At 37.0% G+C, this 21,631-nt stretch overlaps 1 protein-coding gene and 1 pseudogene across 1 annotated transcript in view; both read right to left on the minus strand.

Moving 5' to 3' along the window:
• Window positions 1-21,631, minus strand: part of LOC105741510 (mitochondrial inner membrane protease subunit 2) — an 87,767-nt gene that overhangs the window by 20,286 nt on the left and 45,850 nt on the right. The window contains exon 2 of the mRNA XM_012513638.2: window positions 7,300-7,436. Within this exon, the coding sequence (XP_012369092.2) occupies window positions 7,300-7,434 (135 nt within the window). The 5' untranslated portion in view covers window positions 7,435-7,436. The remainder of the gene's footprint in view (window positions 1-7,299; window positions 7,437-21,631) is intronic.
• Window positions 19,743-21,631, minus strand: part of LOC111815348 — a 28,752-nt pseudogene continuing 26,863 nt past the window's right edge.

Raw genomic sequence — 21,631 nt, forward strand, 5'->3', positions numbered from 1 at the left:
AGAGAGCACACTGGCCAAGCAATGGCTGTGACTCATCCACATGGCTGACACTGACAAAGGTTCTACAATCTGAGGTACAGGATCTCAGGATAAATCCTGAGGAGATTTCACTGATCTTATCAGACCCAAAAGCTACAACTCTTGTTGCATAGGTCCTGCTTTACCTTGGTCTTAACCATCCAGCAGAAAAGTATAAAAATGAAATATAAGAAGTAAAGCTGTGCTGTTATGCTGAGCTGTAGGGGACTCAGGTCAACAGTTTCTGACATTGCCAGTGAAGTGGAAGACCCAATACTATTATGGGCTACTGGACTCTTTTAGAATATTTTGCTGAGTTTACACACATATAATATTCAAATAACAGAACTTAACAAAAAAAGGGCATACAGATGAATGTCCATTTTGTATCTGTGTATCCAAAGTGGTTAGGATAGATATATAGTTACATTCTCTTAATGAATAGAGGGATTTGTTCTAATGGTGTTTGTAAATAGGATATCATGTCCACATCTTGTACAGCAATTAACTACTAAGAAGAATGTATGCAATGTGTTAATTATTGAAACTGTCCTACCAATTTAGTTTGAAACTGTCTCATTGCTATTTTTTCTCAATAAAATTATGGAAAAAAATAAATAAAATCAGCATTTAAGTCACATAACTGTAGTTATTTAAAACAGAAGCATGCAAGCATTGTCTCACAAAAAAATGAAAAGCCTCCACAAAGGAACACTATGAAGTTATTCCCACCAGCTGTTTCAGGATCACATACGTTTGTTGTGATAAATGCAAACCATCTGAACTCTCTAAGTTACTGAACTCAGAACATTCTAAGAAGTGAAAATCTCAGCTGAGATTTCTGTGCCAAGGGCAGCTTGGGATGAGAGCCAGGAAAGTGTTCTAACATGAGATCTTGGCCTCCTTCAGAATCAGCCCCAGCAGGCTGAGGGGAGCCAGCCTGGGAGGAGAGCACCCAGAGGAAAGCTGTGCCAGGCCTGGCAGCACCTTGGAAGTACAAACTCAGCAGGTGACATAAAACTCCCTAAGTTCCTAAACGCTGGACCGTAAATCATAGTGTATATCTTTCCTTGAGAGTCTGCACCAGCTTCCTAGAATGCTTAAATAACAGTTACAACCAAACATGACTATAGGGATTATGAGCCCATTGTAAGCCTAAAAAAAATAATAAAATAAAATAGAGATTGAGAGAGCGGCACTTTGCTTGCTTTTTTCTTTTCTTAATTTTTTTTGACAGAACTTTTAATTTTAAACTCAGTAGGAAATAAGATAATGACTGCAAAAAGCTAGGTAGGAATCTGAGAGACTTACTACAAGATAGTTTGTTCAGCCTCATACACAGGTAGCTGAAAATCAAGGCAATTTCAAACCAATGAATGTGTGTTGCTGCCCAATGAAGATCTCAATGCGAACTAAATTCTAGTTTCCCCAAATTCTCTGATTTTTTTCAAATACATTTTGTGTAATTATATCTCTGAAATCTGAGTTAGAGAGACAGTACAGGGTAGTGGTGTTTTCAAATATCCTTTTCTGTTGCCATGCACAATGGATAACGGAAAGCAGTATACTATATAAAAATTATGCAGCAATTGCATCAAAAGTAAGATAATGATACTTAACATATTGCCTTCCCTTTTTAGTCTTTTACTTTAATTTTAAATGTGGGAAACATACACCTCCTATCAGAACCAGCAACCATGCTGCTGGCATTCTCAATCAAATAAAATCTAAAAGTTTGGCATAAAGGCATTAAGGTCCCCTTTTTCCCTCAGTACCTCTCTAAGCCACTGAGATTCTAATTTGAATAACTGCATTCCACCCACAATAATGCCCTCTGTAGTTTCAACTGTACATAATATCAGTCTTCATTTCCCAAATTAAAGTAAGGTCATGTAATGTAGGGCTTCTTAAAAAAAATTTTTAAAAAGTCATCTTCTTCCATACGTAACCTTTCCACGGACAGCAGAAGGATACACATGCACCACCCATGAACAGGAATAGGCCAGTCTAGGTAATCATGAACCACCAACCTGTGCCATTGTGCACTGTGTGCCAAGCATCACAAAGGGGACCTCACTCCCATGAAATAGATGTGCCTATACAACTTTATGAAAAATCAAATGTTTCATAAACTGAATCCTATTTTCCACTGAAGTACATCAACATACTATAAAAAAACTTTAGTTTCATGTATGACTTACTTTCAACTAGTTGAAATGTCCCATCACCTTTATCCTTCTAGTCAGATACTTCCTGAATTGTAAATTAATAATGGAAAATCTAACCTAAGAATTATTGAGTAGTGTTTAAAAAGTCTTATTTCTCATAAGACAGAATCCTGAAACAAGTTTCCCCTAGTAAACCACAAGCCAGTAGAATTTTTGAATACTTAGGATACCTTTTTTTTTTTTTTTTTTTTTTTTTAATGTATTTAGTTGTTACAGGGTCTCACTACACAGTTCAAACTCATAGTGATCCTCCTGTTTTCAGCCTCCCCAGCACTGGGATTATGGGCATGTACTACCACTCCTGGACTCAATCACAGGGCCAGCGCAGCATGTGGTGCCAGAGATCAAACCCCAGCCCCCAGCCCCCAGCCCCTGCGCTTGCCTTAGCAGGTCCTTCGTTCTCTGAACTATCTCGCCGGCCCTTGCAGTAATCTTTAACAGAAGCTATCTCTAAGTCAGGAGTGGTGGGCACATACCTATCCAGCACTCAGGGAGACTGAGGCAGGAGGATCCAAAAAGTTTGAGTCGTCCCCCACCCGTCCCCCACAATTTAGCAAGACTTTGTCCCAAAACCAGGCTGCAGCAAGGTAGCTCAGGGACAAGGCCATGAATTCAATCCCAATGCAAAAATGAAAACAAACAAACAAAAAAAAAAAAAACAGGAGGAGGAGCAAGAAGGGGAGAGATGGGATGAGGAGAAGGAGAAGAAAAGAAAAGCAAGCCCAAGCCAGGCCAACCCTTTCTGAAATGGCAGTACAATTTTCCCTGGACTATCTATCTCAAACCTAAACACATCTAAAAGAGATCAATCCATGCCAGACTCACAGCATCAGGAGATCCCAATTTTGTCACTTTGAACTATAAAAACAAAGATCTTTCTTGGGATACTCAAAGGTAAATACAACTTTCTAGATGACTTCTAAAATCAACTGTATTTTCCTTGGAGTTGCACAGGCTGTAGTAGGTGCACTTACAACCCTTCTTTTTCTCTCCAGAGACCTTTGCCAGACTTTCCCAAGACAGAAATACACTTCTACTCAAGGACTCTGGGTTTGACCCTGACTAACTTCGAACAATGGGATGCAAATGGAAGAATTAAAGTTCTGAGCTAAGGCATTAAAGAGCTCTCAGTGTTTCTTCCCACTCTCCTGTGTCTTGCTATCACCCATGAGGAGAGCACACCCCAAGTAGACACCACTCCATGCAGCAGACTGAATCAACAGCCTAGAGTGATGGTAGCCAGCCCAATAGACACATGAACAAGAAATAAAGACATAAATCTGACATCCTGGGCTTGTTGGTGGCCATAGCAAAAGTTAATAAGCTAGCCAACTTTAAAAGAACTTCAGATATGATTTTTTGGTACCACTCTGTCTCCCTTCAAATTTTCAGTTAATCATCTAAAACAGCATAGTAAACCAATCAAATGTTCATTTCTGAATATACCAGGAGTTGACAAAATATTTATCTGAGAGTTTGACAACTTCCATATTAATTTCATCTGATGGTGTATCCATTATCAAGGATTAGTAATTCAGTTGTTGTGGTAGGAAATAGAGATTTCAGGATATTTATAAGCAACCTGGAAATCACTGAGAGAGATAAAAAAAATAATGTAAAAGTCAAAAGTTGTGAAGGGGAAACATGTAAAAAGGGAAATTAAGGTGGGATGTTGTGTAAGTGAACTCAAGTCATCTCTCACAGCAGAGGTGTAGAAATGTCTAAATTAATCAAAAAAATTAGAACAAAAGATTCATAAGTTTCCTCTATTAAAGTGAAACCATCTTGAAAGCAGAATCTCTGATTCTTCACCCCCATTGCCCCAACACAGTGTTTTGTACCTAACAGTCAGCTGATAAATGACTATTTCCTAACATGCTTACTAGTGTTTTTCAAGATTAGCCTGAGCTTCATAGTGAGACTCTGTCTAAAAAGGCAAAAAAAAAAAAAAAAAAAAAAGACTATTCATATCCCAAAATGATATTCTGAGATGCAAATTTAATCATATATCTGAAGTGACAGAGATGCTCAGATATGATTCTCTGAATACACAGGAGTATCAGTAGTATCCAATGACGTGTTCAAGACTGATAACCTACATCAACATGAACTTCAGAATGGCCCACAGATCCCTTCAATGCTTCAATGAATACTGAGATGCAGAATAAGTGGCTAGATAACACTTCTCACCACTGCCACACACAAACATGCACAGAGATACGTCAAGCAGCAAGGTGCTGTCCCAGATGATGCGCCACGGAGGTTTCTAGCAACTTCTGAGTCTGGACACTAGCACTTTTCTGGCTTGAGTCTGTCGGACACCCTCCCCCTGTGCCACTGCACTATTCACTGCCCAGGAGTCTCATTTCCTACATCAACCTCTATCATACAACCCATCTGGGTACCTGTGTCATTGCTTTCTACTTTTTTATTTCTCACCTCTTCTTTTTCTGCCTGCCTTTCATACTTCTAAACTTTGGCACAAGAAAAGCTCATCACATACCCAAGTGCCTTTCTTTAGTCATACAAACCAACAAAATGCCTCACACCAGATCTAATTTTCAGGTCTCAGAGTCAAAAGAAGCAGATGTGTTTCTTGCAGGACACTCTAGAACTTAGCCCCACAATTATAGAAATTTCAAGAAAAGAATTTATTCCAGAAGTCAAATGTGTGCTAAAACCCATTGTCTACACATGTTCAGCTTGTCAAAGCTATATATTAAAGTCATGAAATATGCCAAAATTTCTTGATTACTAAATTTCACTATTGCTTTTACCATAATAATGTAATGATGTCTAGAGAAATTATAAATGAAGTTATCTGTTATATCTAAATAGGCTCAAATTCAGGAAATAAAGTCCTAACTGTAGCAAATAAATATTTTTCCTCATTTTCCAGAACATCCTTCCAGTTGTATTTTTGAAAACTGCAGCCGTTTTTCCAGGAAACACCTGTACTTCACTCAGTGTTTCAACGAAATGAAAGTTTAAACAGATGCTCTCATTGTCTTTTGGAGCTTCAGTCTAGCCACTGCTGGGCCAGTCATGAGACCAACTTGGGTGTTTGTAGAGGTAAGAGCATGTGATGCAGGCTGAATAGAGCCCAGTCCTTTCCCCAGGTTTTTCAAAGTGCAATTAAGACTAGAAGAAGAATCTCAGATGTTGAGGAAACTTGGCATGTTAAGGTACAAGAGCTGCCGGCAGCCATGTGTCCCCCCATGTGGAGAAAGCTGGCCTGAGAGAACTCGCCAAAATGAACACAGAAGTTCAACCCTGGTTCTGAAAAAAAAAAAAAAAAATGCACACAGCAGGACAGAGAGAAGACTGAAATCAAGTCCTGCTCCAGCCATCCCTGACAATTGCCACACTCCTGCCCTTCTCAAGAGTACATAATAAGCATTCCAATAATTTCTCCCTTTATATCTATGTGAGCTCAAGTTACTTCCCTGGAATCAGTAGCCAAAAAAATTCTATGTAATAGAATAGAAAAATATGTATTCTATAACACATAAGTCATCTGAACTAAATAAATCCCAAAGTAGTAAGTTTGATTTCTTTTGGAAGTGGGACCCAAAAATACTGCAGGAAATTTTAATCCACCTACAGATACCGATGCATCTAATGCAAGGCTGACCTCATTAGCCCTTGGCTTGCACTTGGGAATGACATGGTTTAACACTATTTCACTGATGATAAGCCTTCTCCTTCATAAGACATTCTCTTTCTTGTGAACAAAAATCATAGATATTTTTAAGTGAATTGTCTTGTACTTCCCAAGCCATAAATACAGGTACTTACAAGGAATATATTGTGTTTAAAATATGAAGATTGGAATACCTGATTGCCCCATGGTCCCTGCATTATGAGATCCAAGGTAAGAAGGTTTTCTGTTTTGGAAATATCTTTCTCAGGATAGTGATAGTTGTATAGCAATATAGAAGTACAGAAACTAGAGAAATCATGAATCGGATTTGTCATTAATAAAAGATATGTACCCACAGATGGATTTAAAGGGTCCCCCATGGCCAAAAGGAGGTTTGGGCTGCAAGAGAAAAGGCAGTTTTAATCTGAAATGAGAAATGTGATTCAAAAGTACAACAAAGAAAAAGTTACATTTCTCTATGGATTAAGTCTAAAAGAGGGTTTCAGGAATTCAAAATTAAAGAGGCAGGAAGTACAAAATCCAATCTGTGTTGTATTTGGAAATAAAGTCATATATCACTAAATCACCTGTGTTTACTGTACAAAAGCATTTATTTTTGTATTCAAAGTAAGTGGTTTGTTTGCTCTGGGCCAGTGACCTGCTAGGAAGGAAACCTTCGAGACAGGTTTCAGGTCAGAATCCCCTGACCAGCAGGGACTAGCAACCATCAAATGATGCAATCAGAACCAAACACAAAGGCAGCCTTGCCCTAAACCTTTGGTGTCACCCAACCCACCCTAGTAGTTTGTTGACCTTGCTTATCTCATTTGAGAGTACCAGAACTCAGGAAAGAGTCTGATTTTCAGTACCATTACTATAATAAATAAAATGAATCTATTATAACATTAAAGCTGATGCCTATGCCCTTAATGAGATCTAACCAAAACAAAAAGAAAACAGGCTGATTATTATCTATGTGATTTTAACTCTCACACGTATATTTGCTTTATAAAGCTATTAATCACAATGCATGAACTCAGGCTAATAAGGAGACAAACTAAATCTTATTACAAAATGCAAACCAGCTTACTGCACTGCTTACCTGCATGAACTTACAGACTAAGTAGGTATTATAGAGTAAGATTCAGAATATCTACTATAAAACAGTAAGATGTTCTGGAGTTATTCCAGAAGACTATGAAGTCTTCACATATAACTTTGGAAATCTCCATTCCAAAGTACTCCCACAGTCTTTAACTTCTTCGTTTTCTTTTTCATTACTTGGAATTGAACCCAGTGCCTTCACACTGAGCTGTAGCTGCAGCTCAGTGGCACAGCACCTGCCTGGTGAGCAAGAGGCCCTGAGTTTAATTTCCAGCACCAAAAAACTGAAGTTGAATTCACTGTCACCTGCATTGATGCTCCTTCCACTCTTGCCACACAGGCAACCCGATCCAAGAACGTCACCGCCACAGGCACTGCGACAAAGAAGCCTTTACAAAAGGCCTTGCAGTATCTTTTCACCCAGCCTTGTGACTGTGCCATGCCTAGAAACACAAAGAAAATGAGTATGAAGTTAGCTGCAAAAAAGGAGAAAAACACCCAAGAAAAATAAGATAAGTAGGAGTGATTTGTTTCTTAATATATTTCACACTCATCCTTGAAATCATTAGAATAAACTTAATTTACAATTCCAAGGAGAAATTCATTATTCCTGAAAGCTACACTAGGAATACAAGCAGTCATGACACTATTCATATTACAGAAATGAATCAAAAAATAGATAAGAACAGGGGAAGAAAATAAAATAGACTGAGAACTATGTGCATGCAGACAAAGAACAGAAGAAGAGGGAGACAGTAACATGAAAAAACAAATAAATACATAGTCAGTTTGCCCAGATAATCACTCCCAGTAAATCATCTAGTTTAAATTTGACATTTGAGACAAGTGGAATGTGTGAGGAATGGGTGTCACCACTTATAAGACACACAAATAGTCGCTTCCAAAAGACTTGCCTCGTTTCACTTCAAAGGCCCTTTGTCTTTGGAAGACACCTACATGAAAGGATGACACCAAAAAGGAACTCACCATCTTCTGGTGAGCATAAAATTCTCCAGAGTTATAAATCTATCACAATGGCTTTCAATAGCTTTTGACTATTTCTCCACAAAGAATTGTTTCATGGCTACTAGGTTCTCATTCACATTTACACATAGACACATATTACTACAAATTAGAAATAAGTAAAAGTTTGAACAGAAGATATTTATCATTACTATTAGTCTAATTTTCATTTTTAAAAACACTGAAAATTGCTAGGGCTAGGCCTGTAAGTTCAGTGGTGGAGTACTTGCCTAGTATGTGCAAAGCCCTGGGTTCAATGCCTAGAACTGAAAATAATTTAAAAACCAATTAAAAATCACTAAATTAATTTTAGGACTCCCTAGAGGCTCTTAACCTGCAATTTTATCTAAAGTGGTTATGAATATTCCAACCACTAATTCCCTCTAAAATCTTCACTATATCATACCGTAAGAAAATATAATAATCAACAGTGGTTAATTCTTAATATTTTAGTATAACTGCCATTAATGGGGTGATATGCATTCATAATGAATAATAAAATTATTTTGCTTCCAGTTTTACCAACACATATTTCACATATCTTTATATTCACCCAAGCTAGTAATCTTTTATATCTAGCTGAAATAAATGTAACTGCAAACAAACTTTAGAAAATAAGCCATTTAAAAACATGTTTCTATTCCAACTCAGCCAACAACTGTAATCCTAAGAATTGCTTGTGAGTTCCTACAGCTGTTACCCAAGAAATGCATTTGGCCCAAAGTGCTGCTTGCTGCCGTGAGCAGCCTCAAGCACTGCACTCCTGAAACAGTAAATTTGTTTGACTTGTTTCACTCACATACACCCAGCGTTAAGACCCTGAAAAAAAATCGAAATTCTCTCCACTACTATTGCTCACCTAGAATCAAAACACCCTTACTAATTCCTTTATACATTTCCACAAGAGATTAAATATGTTTTTTCAATGGACTGTTTTACAAAGATCCCATTTATCATCTTCTGTTTGACTTGGCCACAGCAGAATAGCAAGTATATTCATTAAATCAGTACCTTTGGGATGAAAAAGATGAGTTTTTTCCTACATTACATTTCATTAGCTGAATCTCTCTGAAAATACTTCTAACTGAAGTTAGAAGTCAAACAACACTTTTATTAAATTTAAAAGTTCACTGACCTCCCTCCACATATTTCCTTTTCAATATTTTCCAAAATACAAATAAACCTGAAGATTCCAGACTCTGAAATATCTCAGCCCAGCAATAATTTAAGTGTTCTGATGTCACAGAGAAAAAAAATTAGTGTGCAAGAGAAAAAGGAAAACATTCTAAAGTAAATATCAACTCCCCATTAATCATTTGTGTAGGTTCAAGTAGGGCAATGTTTCCCTAGCTTGCCTTAACCAATATGTTTAAATACCTCACACAGACCCCCAAAGGAGAATACCACAGGTGACTGATTCCGTTAAGCAAGTTTAAAAAACATTGATATTTGGGTGTTTAAAGTTCAGGTGTTCACTCATTCTCCTATCTCTGAAAGGATAATAATATCCTTTCAAAATGAGAATGAGGAGTGGGCAAGAAAGGATTTCTACCCTGAATTTTCTCTTACTCAGCTTGCCTCTGTACTAAGCATCTGAAGAACAAATTTTGTACAGGAAATAAACACTAACATCAGATCCTACTTTCTAGATTCGGACCGGTTCCATCAGAAAATGATTTGCAGGGAACTATGTCTTTGCTCTGCTGAGGTATTTTAATTGATGAAGCACACATCCACCTCCTGGCTCATTCACTGTTACAACCAGTGTTTAATAAGGGTTTTCCACAAGCACAGTGCCAGTTACCCAGAAATCATTAAACAGTAATCAAGCCATCACCTCTGCTGTCATGAGTTTTAACATTCTGTTCTGGAATGGCAATGGGCAATCATATCCGACACATGGCAGGTGGCAAAAAATATACTATGAGAGAGAAAGAGGTCAGATACACAAAAGGTCTCTGAAGAAGGAAGTGAATGAAAGATGACCAGATATTTCTTATATAATGGATTATGGGATAGGGAAGGACAACATCACATGCAAAGTCCCTACAGCAGGAAAGACTATTCCATAATGGAACAACTGAAGGAAGGCTGGTGAAATAAACAACAAAGAAAATGGGAACATTTCAAGACCTCAAAAGCAGGAGGGGCAGTGTAAACATCACATGCTGGGCCTCACAAGTCTTCTGAGGATTTTGCAACAAATCACAAGCAGTTGAAATATTTTTTTTAATTTATTTTATTTTATTTTGAAAAGCAAGGACAAAAATCAGAAACAGGGTAACATACAACAATACATATGTTGCAGATTTTTGAAACAAGAATAGCTTATCAATAATAATTGATATATTATCTATTTTTTAATCAAATCTGTTGCATAATTATATTTAATAGATATAGTTACGTAACATTAGACATATGATTGAATATTACCACTTGCTTTCACAGTTGAAATATTTTTAAACAGATGTGAGCTACATTATCCACATTTCAAAATGGCTACTCTTGCTGACTGACTACATGGGACAAGAATGAAAGAGAACAGAATATTGTATTGGCTAGTAGTATATACCAACTTCAATGGGCAGACAATAGACATTCCAGAGACTAAACCAACAAGACCCAGAAGTGAATGGGAAATGTTGGGGAGGGAAAGAGATAAACAAAGAAAGTGTCAAAAGCAGCACTGACCTATCAAAGAACTGGGATTTCATCCTTGTCTCATTCTAAAGTACTAAAAACACATTCACAGTTCAGTTCCTCGAAATTTCATTTAATCGCATCAAGAGTAAGGCAATGGGTTAGGGGCAAGGGACACAGCAGTCAGCAGGATGTGCTCGTTGCCCTCAGGGAGCTACAGTGAAGCAAGGACACATGCTGGGAAGTATGTCCAGTGGAGATGAGCATTAAATAGTGCTGATGGCCTCTGAGCGACAGATCCTATCCATCAGGAAATGATCAAGGATAGTCTCCCAAAGGAAAGGGCATTTGAAGTAAACTGGGCATTTCAGGCAAAAGAAGCCACATCTGTGAAGGCCTAGGAGCAAATAAAACATTGCTATTTAAAAAAAGTAAAAGTTGTTTGGATAAGTACACACAAAAAATTGCATTAATTTTTAAATCAGGAAACATTTCTGTATTGAGTGCCAAGCACCAATCCTAAGTGCAGAAGACAGGAAGGCATACAGTATAACACCATGTAAAAAGCCGCAGTAGACAATAGTTAATATTTTCTATATAAACTTACATGTATACACAAAAAGTATTTTAAATGGGGCATTTGTATTTTTAATTATTCAACACCTACATGCCACTTGTGTAATTATTAACAGAGGAAAGAGGTAGTTATTTCTGAATGATGAGAATGCAAATAAAAATTTTCTTACTTGAACTTTTGTTGATTTCTATCACTTAAAAAAGAAAAACCAATAGTCCCTGCCTTGAGACATCACTATGCTGCATAGGGCAACAACAGCCTTAACTTCTTCCCATCACAAACCACAGTCTCTCTCCTGTTTCTCCAATACTCAAGGTTGAACACAAATGTGAAGCTAAACAGTGCACCTAACTGAATGAAGGGTTTTATGTAGCTAAGTGAGGTCATGAAGGTGTGCTGCCTGAAGGGATACTGCACGTTGCTGAAAACTTAAGAGGTCCGTCCAATGTTTGCTTAAGTTCCACAGAACGTAGGGTATTGCAAGTATCCTTTACTTCTCAGAGAGCCCTGTGTATGGACTTTAAAAACTAAGTTGAGATATCTTCAAGACAGAAACTAGGAATACTGGGAAACATGAAGATGCCATAGCTATCCAAGTTACAAGGTACTGTGCATGAGAGAAATGTAAGCAATGAGGGTAGGGGCAACATAGCATAAATTACCTCAAATTCACATTTTGCAAATTCTAAGCCACCCTGCCATTCCAATCTGCATTCTCAGCATACTCCACAGTTCAGTTATGGTGGCCCATAGACATGAGCACATCAAGAGAGTCCAGAAATAAAAAAGTGGGGGGCCAGGAAGATGGCTCAGTAGAATAAGCGCTTCCCAGGCAAGCGCAAGGGCCTGAGTTCAATCCCTGGTTCTGCTAAAAAAAAGAGAGAGAGAAAGTGAGAGAGAGAGAGAGAGAGAGAGAGAGAGAGTGTCCAGAGCTGAACAAGTCATTTCTAGGCCTCAGTTTTGTTTTTTGTTGTTGTTTTTCTTTTTTGTTTTTGTTTTTTTTTTTTAATCTTTTTTTTTTTCTTTGCAGAACCGGGGATTGAACTCAAGCCCTTGTGCTTGCCCGGGAAGCGCTTATTCCACTGAGCCATCTCCCTGGCCTCCTAGGCCTCAGTTTTATCAGATTAAAAAAACTAGGGGCAGGTAGGAGGTTAGATTCCAAGCTTAAAATTCATTTCTAAAATTTTTCATCATTTCTTAGCTTTTCTCCAGGCCTTTGGCAGACACTAAGACAAACACTCAGGCTACTATTGACTACAAAAAGATAATGAAGTTGCCTGTTAGGTTGGAGTCTTTTTAAATTTTGAAAAGAAAAAATGAAGTCCTAGCTTTTCTTAAATGACTAGTTTAGAAGGGCAGCAAACTAGAAGAATCAAAGCAAATCATGTAAACACACACACACACACACACACACACACACACACACAGAGGCACTTTAATACAAGTGAAGACCTGGAAGCAGCTGCTGTCTCACTCCTCATTTCTACAACTCCACTGCTCACAGCATCGCCACCATCACTAGCAGGGGCAGACCAAGGTTTCTGTCACTCCAAGACTACATGGAGCAGGGAGAGGACCACCATTGTGACAGTGTGCAGGTCCTGTTCCAAGCCAAGTAGAAGGAGAAAAATAAAAGTTGCCCTGAGAACAAAGTGCAAGCAGTTGCTATTGCCAGAGGCTCTAAAGAGAAAACGTTTGACAGTCCTATCCTCTCTGAAACATGTAGGGCACCTGTATGTCAGGATAATAAAACAACCCTAAACATTCCCGCCACCACTTAAAAAGTATAGAAGTCATACCAATTAAAGAAATGAACACTAGATTTCTATGTCAAGTCATACAGAATCAAAATTTCAAAATTCTATGGCAATCATATTTTGGTAAATGTCAGTAAGGGACTTCCTGGTCTACCAGAATTGTCAAACGAATCACTCGGGTGATCTGGTGTTTTATGGATACTTCAAAACTATCAAATTAATAACATCTGATGCCAGCTTCGCCAGAGAAAATTTCTTCTAATCAATAACAATGTGGGACTATCCTCATGCCTGGAAAACCAGAAAAATTTTTATCATTTACCCCATTTTTCTCTTAATGTGTGCATGTCATGTAAGTGCACAACACTGCTCCTAAAGAAATTACTGCTTAATAGTAAACATATCTAGTTCATTGCTGAAATACTTAAAATGAGGATATTTTTAAATAAGTTGCCACATTCAGTTGAAACATTTCCCACACTATACAGCAGGTGAAAGTCTCAGTTCCTCTCTTCCCTCGAACAACTAACTGGCTGACTCCCACATGAACTCATTTCATATCATCTCAAATCTGCTTATTTTTATTTTATACAGTCATCAACCACTTATCCATAACAACTTCATAGATATACATACACCTCAAGTCATCCCAATTATAAAAACTAGGGTCTGGGAGATAGCTCAGCACAAGGTTTGACCCCAAGGTAGACCTGGGGCATGCAATTCTTGAATCATTGTATATTTATGTATTTATCAGTCACCTACTATAAGTGCAGGAATTGTCATGAGGGATGAGTATATGGCGTAGAATGCCAGCATCATCTATGCCCATGTGCCATGGATTTGCATTCATTCTCTCAATCTTAAGTACCTACTCTATGCTAGGCACTATGTTAAGACCCCATATATAAAAAGCCACAGCACTTCCCCATTGTGACTTATGACAAGGCCATTAGAAACAAATAACAACACATGATCAAGGAGCCATCATGCTCCACAGATCTTTCCAGCTGACTCCATTACCAACAAATTGACTCTGCAAACACAGCTTATGCATGTGAAAAACTAAGAGACACTTGGATACATTTGATTAACACAGGACACAACTAACAACTGATAAACTCTAAGATTAGGTTCCACTGAAAGATTTATAGAAGCCAAACAATTTTTTAATGTAACACACCATTTCAGGGCCATCTTGATTCTTTCACTTTATAAGGAGAAATAGTATATATTATTCCTAGTACATTTTTCAATTAGTATAGCAACATATTTAAGGTACACTATTCTCCAAAGAAAAGAAATTTATTTTGACTTGTAATTCTGCAGATACAAGGTCGACGGTCCTCATCTAGGGATGCCCTCTTGCTGACAAAGTCCTGAGGTAGCACAGAGCATCAGATGGCAAAGGACAGAGAACACTGTGTTATGTGTCTCCCTTCTAGTCTTTCTCTCTCTTCTTAAAGTCACCAGGAACAAGGTATGGTGGTACACGTCTATAATCCCAGCACATAAGAGATCACCAAGAGTTTAAGGACAGCCTGGGCCACACAGTCTGAGTAGTGAGATCCTATATAAAACAGCAACAACAATAGAGTCACCAAGATTCATGAGGGCTCCATCCTAGGACCTCATCTATTCTTGGTCATCTCGAACAGTCCCCACCTTTGAGAATTATTTTTTCACACAAAATTTTAAAAATGTATGACAGTGCCACACTTAGATCAAAATAAATCATACCATGGTCAAAGAGGTGGGGTTGGGGAATACGGAAGGGCTAGAATTCAAAAAATAAAAAATAAAACATAAGAACGCTGAAAAAAATATGGGTGGATTTAAGAACGATCATTATGTTTACACTTGGTAAATCTCTTGGACAAGAAGGAAATATAATTATGGGAATAAGGTTATGTATAACTAGTGAAAAGATTGGGTCACTAGTTTTTGGAAGTCATATAAAAGAAAATCCACAATACTTCTCTGGGTTCCTCTAAGAACTGGCTCAAACCATCCTAATCCTAAAGAGTAACCCTACTATGTAGCTCCATATAGACAGCACTTACAAGTAAGACTCAAACTCATATTTCAGTTATTAAAATGCCATCAATTCTGCAAAAATGGTTTACCATAAAAATTAATGGGGAAACTGAGCAGCTCTTGGAAAAATGAAAAATATCCTATTAAATGATAACCAGTAGCAAAGGAATGTTTGGTAAGCTTCAAACTTTAACAAACCCAAAATCTGGATTTCAATACTACACTCTCCATTTTTTTCTAATTTAATTTTTTAAGAACCATAAATGCTATCATTAGCTAAAAGCTAAGCACAATGTGTGTTCTAAGCTATCAACATGACAATTTAAATTTAGGTATCAATGAAACAGATCAATTACTTCTCCACAATCCAAGAAAGAAATTAGAAGACTTCTGGACTATTTCACAGAACAATTAATTTCCAAAACAATATTTTGAATTAGGAAAATAAATTATTTCTAGTAACAAACACAGAATAACTTACAAGAAAATGCTGTATTATTTACCTCTGGGGTCACGAGTGTAATGGCCTTTTAAAAATTAAGAGAATTTATAAATAGAAAAATTACCATTTTGTACTAAACTAGTTAAGTTTATTTCATTGAAAAGAAAGATTTGTGTAAATAATTGTTCTGTTTTTATAAGCGTCTCTTTGGTTTATGTCTTCTACTCTGAGAAACTACTTTGAAGATAATAATACAAAGTATTAAAAAAAAAAAATCAAAAACCGAAACCAAAAACTAAAAGTGAGAGAGAAAAGGAAACAGAGAAAAGATGGTAAAACTCAAAATCTTTTTTAAAAAAAAGTCAGGCATAAAGTAAATATGAAAAAGATTAGCAAATGGACACCAGGCAATCACAAAAGCACTAAGAAAACATCACTGGCAACACACCGTGGCATAGCATTTCTGAGAAGACATACCACTTCTAACTCTCAGCTTTGCTGCCCTTCCCTACCTTCTAATTAAGAGTTTGGTCTGCTATCTAACCTTACTTCTTGCTCATTTATCTTCCAATACTTTTCACTCCATTTTTGCTTTATCTTAGAATGGTACAAGGGTCTCATTATAGCCCAAAAGTAAATAGGGAATGGGGGGGGTCTTTTATTAATTTTAATTTTTTATTATCACATATTTGCTATAAATATCATTCTTTGTGGGTGGGGACTTGGTACAAGTACATAACACATCTCAATTATGTTTCATCCTATTCCCTCCCTCCCTCCTCCTTCCAGCATCCCTTTGAGAAAGATTTGTCTCCTATTTATTATTTATCTTATACTTATATTATTTGTGTCTCTCATAAGAAAACCCATGCAATATGTAAACTTACGTGCCTGATGTCTTTCACATAACATTACGAATTCATGGTGAATCCATTTTCCTAAAATGACTCAAATTTATCCTTCTTTATGGCAGACTAATCCTCCATTGTGTATAAATAGCACATTGTTTATCTATTCATCTGTTGGGAGACGCATAAGCTGCTTGCAAGAGCTACCTATTATGGATTATACATCTACAGACATGGGTATGCACATACCATTGTCATATGAAGTCCTTAACTCTTTTGGAAAGATACCTAGCAGGGGACTAGCTCAATGAAATGGAATTTCTAGTTTTAGTTTTTCTTTGCAGATTCTCCATACTTTTTACACATTAGTTCTACGAGTTTATATTCTCACCAACAACGCACAAGGATTCATTTTCCCACTCAGCCTTGCCAGCATTTATTATCAACTTGATTTCTTGATGATGCCCATTCCTTCTGGGGTAAGACAGAACCCCAGTGTAGCTCTTTAAATTTTTCTTAGTACACGTTTGTAGTCTAAATGTTTACATTCTCTGTGGGGGACTGGTACATGTACATATACCTTAATTCCTTCTTTAGCCCCTTTCCCTTCCTTCCCTTCCCTTTCTCTCATCTCCTGATGCCCTTTCTCTTTGAGAAAGATCTATTGCCCTATTTCCTACAATCTGCCTTTTATTATGTTCTTTATTTATACTTTGGGTTCTCATATAAGAGAAGCCCCCAGAGCTGTTTTAATTTGCATTTCTCTAATGGCCAGCAATACTGAACACTTCTTCATGCATTAATTGGCCACTTATACTTCTCCTTCTGAGCAGTATCTATTCATTTTACTTGCCTACTTTTTTACTGAGTTCTTTCAAGAAAAGGGATCCAAGCTCTTATCACAACTCTATCTTATCCTTATTTTTCTTCCTTTAAATATGTTCCTTTCTTTACCCTACTGCAAACCAATGTAAGTAATGAATAATTGGTCAAATTCACATCAAGAGGTAAGGACCGGGCCAGGGAGATAGCTGAGTAGAATAAGCGTTTGCCTGGCAAGCACAAGGGCCTGAGTTCAATCCCCAGTTCCACAAAAAAAAAAAAAAAAAAAAAAAAAAGGTAAGGACATGGTAGTGTTTTAGTAGGGTTGGGAAAAGGGAGTAGGAAGTAGTCTCAAAACAACCAACACCTCTAAACCCCAAAGGGACAAAGACAAGATGAGAAGATCACAAAAAAGTAGAATTGAGAATTAAGATGTAGCTAGCAAACATATGGCAACTCACGGAATGCTACTACGGTGCATAGAATGAAAAATATAAAATTTTAAAACACAGGCTCTAGCAGCAGGGGAGCACATTAGGGCTCTGATTACTCTGTCAAAAATAAATGCTGTCCAAACTATGGTTGGAAAATTTGGAAGGCTGCCCACAGCCTGTCTAGAGCAGCTGCAAGTCCACGGGAAGGTCGACCAGCAGTGGTGCAGGCTGAGGACTGGATAAATATGCAAGCCATGCAAGAAGATTTATACAATTTAGGTGAAAGCAACACTAAAAGCTCTCTGGAAAAGGTCCCTAGGGTCCTTTAAATGTACAACCACATATATGTGTGCATGTATACACATGCACACACTTGTTCAAGTGGCAACAAAGGCCAAAGTGGAGTAAGTAAATAAATAAATGAGTGCCAACCAAGAGGCCATAGTACCAAGAGGCTCATATTGCACAGCCCAGGGACAAAGGCAGATGGAGCACAGCACTGTCCAGACTCAGGTGTCTGCTGCACAGAAAGTCCAGGGACTACCATGAGCTTCTAGTGAGCATTGCAGCATATGGGCTGGATACTATTGAGACTGCTGCCCACACACAAATGCCTTATTATGATTCAGCACACTTGCCAATACACCTGAAGCCACTGTTTCAATTATCTGTCAATATTTTTATACCTGTGAATCCCACATGTAACGTCCTTAAGTTACTATGTGTCCGTCAATCAAAACATTCAAAATTATTGATAGAACTTAGAAATACTGTAAAGCAATTTTTAAGAATGCCATAAGCAGGCATGTGCAATGATATACAATGGTCCCAATTATGTAATTCCAATGAAACTGGAGAAATAGAATAACTTAAATGTCATCTGATTATCAATATTATTTTATATAAATATTTTAAATACTTGGCCACTAAACTAGTCACAGGCAGTGGCCTTTCAAATACAGTACAGGGGCCAGGGAGATGGCTCAGTGGAATAAGCGCTTCCCTGGCAAGCGCAAGGGCCTGAGTTCAATCCCTGGTTCCACAAAAAAAAAAAAAAAAAAAAAACAGCGCACAACATTATGTTATATTCTACTAGAAAGATGTAAGACCTTTAAATGAATTAATATATCAAAAATTATACCAGCACAGAAATGTATATGTACAATATATGTTATATATTATATGTTACATGTTATATATTATATATAAGTAATAAATTATGTTTATAAATATATATATATATATTTCTGTGGAAAAATAAACAATGGTTTTTAAATGTCTATACAGTATTTTTATTTTTATTTATTTATTTATTTATTTTAGGGAAGAGTCTACAGGGTGTTCAGGATCTCACTACTAGATCAGACTCATAGTGATTCTCCTGTTTACAGTCTCCCAAGTGCTGGCATTACAGGCCCACGCCACTACACCCAGTCTCAATCTCAGTGCGCCACAGGGGCGAGGTGAGCATGGCAGGCCTGGGGATCAAACTCCCGGCCCCTGGGCCTGCTTGCAGGCACTTTAATCCACTGAGCTATTTGGCCGGCACTTGCAGTCTTTATTTTTAATGTAAATTTTTTTCTTTATGAAAAAATAAACAAATTTTAATAACCAAATAAGAAAATGACAATAGTCATTACATCGTATCTCATTATTTTCAAAAAACTTACTTAATACAAGACATAAACCAAAAAGATGCTTGCAAAAAAAGATTAACACAAACTTTTTCAACAAACTAAACTTTTAGTATAAATGAAACAAATTAGCATATACATTGGAATAGTTTTAAAACAATGGACTATGTCATTTGAAGATGTGAACTACCCTACTTTCTATTTTTTGCTCACATTTTTATTTTGATTTTTTTAATATTGCACAACACAATATTTCATTTGTTTCATTCATTTCTTTATTTCTATTTGCTGCTGTTATTTTAGTTAAAGTGAGAAAGAACTTCTGTGGCCTTGTTTTTTTTTCCATAGGCCACCCTAAGCTGTCTAAATTTGGAACACCTAAACAAGCTGAAGGGAAAAAGGAATTCATAAAAATTACTAGGGGAGAGGTTGTTTTGTTAATCATGCCCTATGGTGGGTGATTAATTGCTTGTATAATTATATCTCACTTTTAATTAATTGTGCTTAAGGCTCTTGTTAAATTGGGGTTCCCTTCTTAGAACACCTCATACTGACAAAGGTGCATGCGCTAGATGACGTCACAGTGGTTGTTTCAACACACGACGGATGCTCTCAGTGTCCACAGCACAGGTAAGTGAGGGTAGCAATAGTGGTGCCCATCTCCTCTAGCAGAACTGATTCTCAGAAACTCATCTCTGATGAAGTACTTGGCCTGACTCATGCGTGGGTCTCTCCAGGCTTGGGAATAGCATCCTCAGGGGCAGTGCTGTGAGTAAATTCTGGAAAGTAGTCCTCAATCTTTGATTTCCCAGCAAGGACTTTCTCAGCAAGCTGATGTTGTTGAAGAACAGAATCACAGAGATAGCATAAGTCATCTGTTGCTCAGAGAGGTTCAGAGCCTCCTGCAGGCAGCTGGTCTGGCTGTCATCAGGGATGACTATGTTACAGCTCCTACTGGCCACCACAAAGAAGATGGCATTTGATGATATGTCTCTCTTTTATTTTGTATATATATATATGTATGAGAAACCAAGCAATTTTGAGCTTTCGTGTCTAAATTATGAAGTTACCAATTAGAAGAGGGGACTGATCTAATTAAATCTGGGATAAATTACTTGATTGTATGCACTCCAGAGAGGACAGAGAAGTGTACACAATGAATGAAAGTACTATTTTAGATAGATACACTCCTTGTAGATTTTTAAGAAACATTGCAAAAAGGAAAGGAAGAAGAAAAAAGAAAGGAGAAAGCAGGAAAGGAAGGAAATGAGAAAAACTTTATACTTCATTTTGCATCTGTGATATTTTCTAATAAAAATATTAAATGTAAAGCTAAATAATATCAATATTCTTATTTTATACATACTTTGATTACCTATACATACTCTGACTACCTGAAGTATATTTAAAATGCTCTTTTTTCTATTAAACACTAAAAATCTAAAGAAAACAGAGAACCAAAGTTACCAATTAGAAAAGGGAACAGATTTAATTAAATCTGGAACAAAGTACTTGATTGTATACACTCCAGAGAGGAGAGAGAAGTATACACAATGAACAAAACAATTCTCACACCATTTTAGATACAGAGTAGGGTTCAGCACATACATAAAGGTGTTAATTTCTCACTGTCAGAAAGGTGAGATACAAATACAGAGGGACGTCAAAGAAAAGTTATGAGTTTAGAAGCAAAACACCAAAGTACCGATGAGCGTGTCTAATGTCCAGATCCTAGCTTCTAATACCATTTCTCACTGGAATAAGCCAGGATTCTACAATGAAAGGGTCAATTCTGGGGCTGGAAGAGGGAAAGTACAACATGAATCTTCAATATTTTATTTTGTCATCAAATAAAAACGAGTTCAGATAAAAGATGGAAGTACATAAAAGAACACAGAAGCCTGTCTGAAGATGTTCCCACTGATTAAATGAGAAAACTTGTTGAGTGCAATGAATACAAACCACTGAAAAATCATGTCAACTTTTGCTTATTTTCTGAATGTGGGTAGTTATGAAGAAGTTACTATTTACCTCCATGAGACAAATTATCACTAATTCCATTTTGTATAAGTAATTAATATCATTAAAAATTATAAACTAAGTGAAATACAAATTACCAAATATTACTTGATTTTTTATTTTTATTTTTTATTGATTTTAATGAGAAAGAAATAGCAATGAAACTGTTCAAACAGGTTAGTAGGACAGTCACAATAATTAATGCATTGCATATTGTTGTCTTCACAGTAGTTATTCAGAGTACAAGATGCAGACATGATATCTTGTCTAAAAACTACTAGTACAAATCTTTCTTCTTATTGAACTAAGAGAAAGTAGCTGGGCTGGGGAGATAGCTCAGTAGAACAAGCACTTGTCTGGCAAGCACAAGGTCCTGAGTTCAATCCCCAATACTGCAAAAAAAAA

This window comes from Octodon degus, unplaced genomic scaffold (assembly GCF_000260255.1).
Source record: "Octodon degus isolate 3935 unplaced genomic scaffold, OctDeg1.0 scaffold00015, whole genome shotgun sequence".
Classification (NCBI taxonomy): domain Eukaryota; kingdom Metazoa; phylum Chordata; class Mammalia; order Rodentia; family Octodontidae; genus Octodon; species Octodon degus.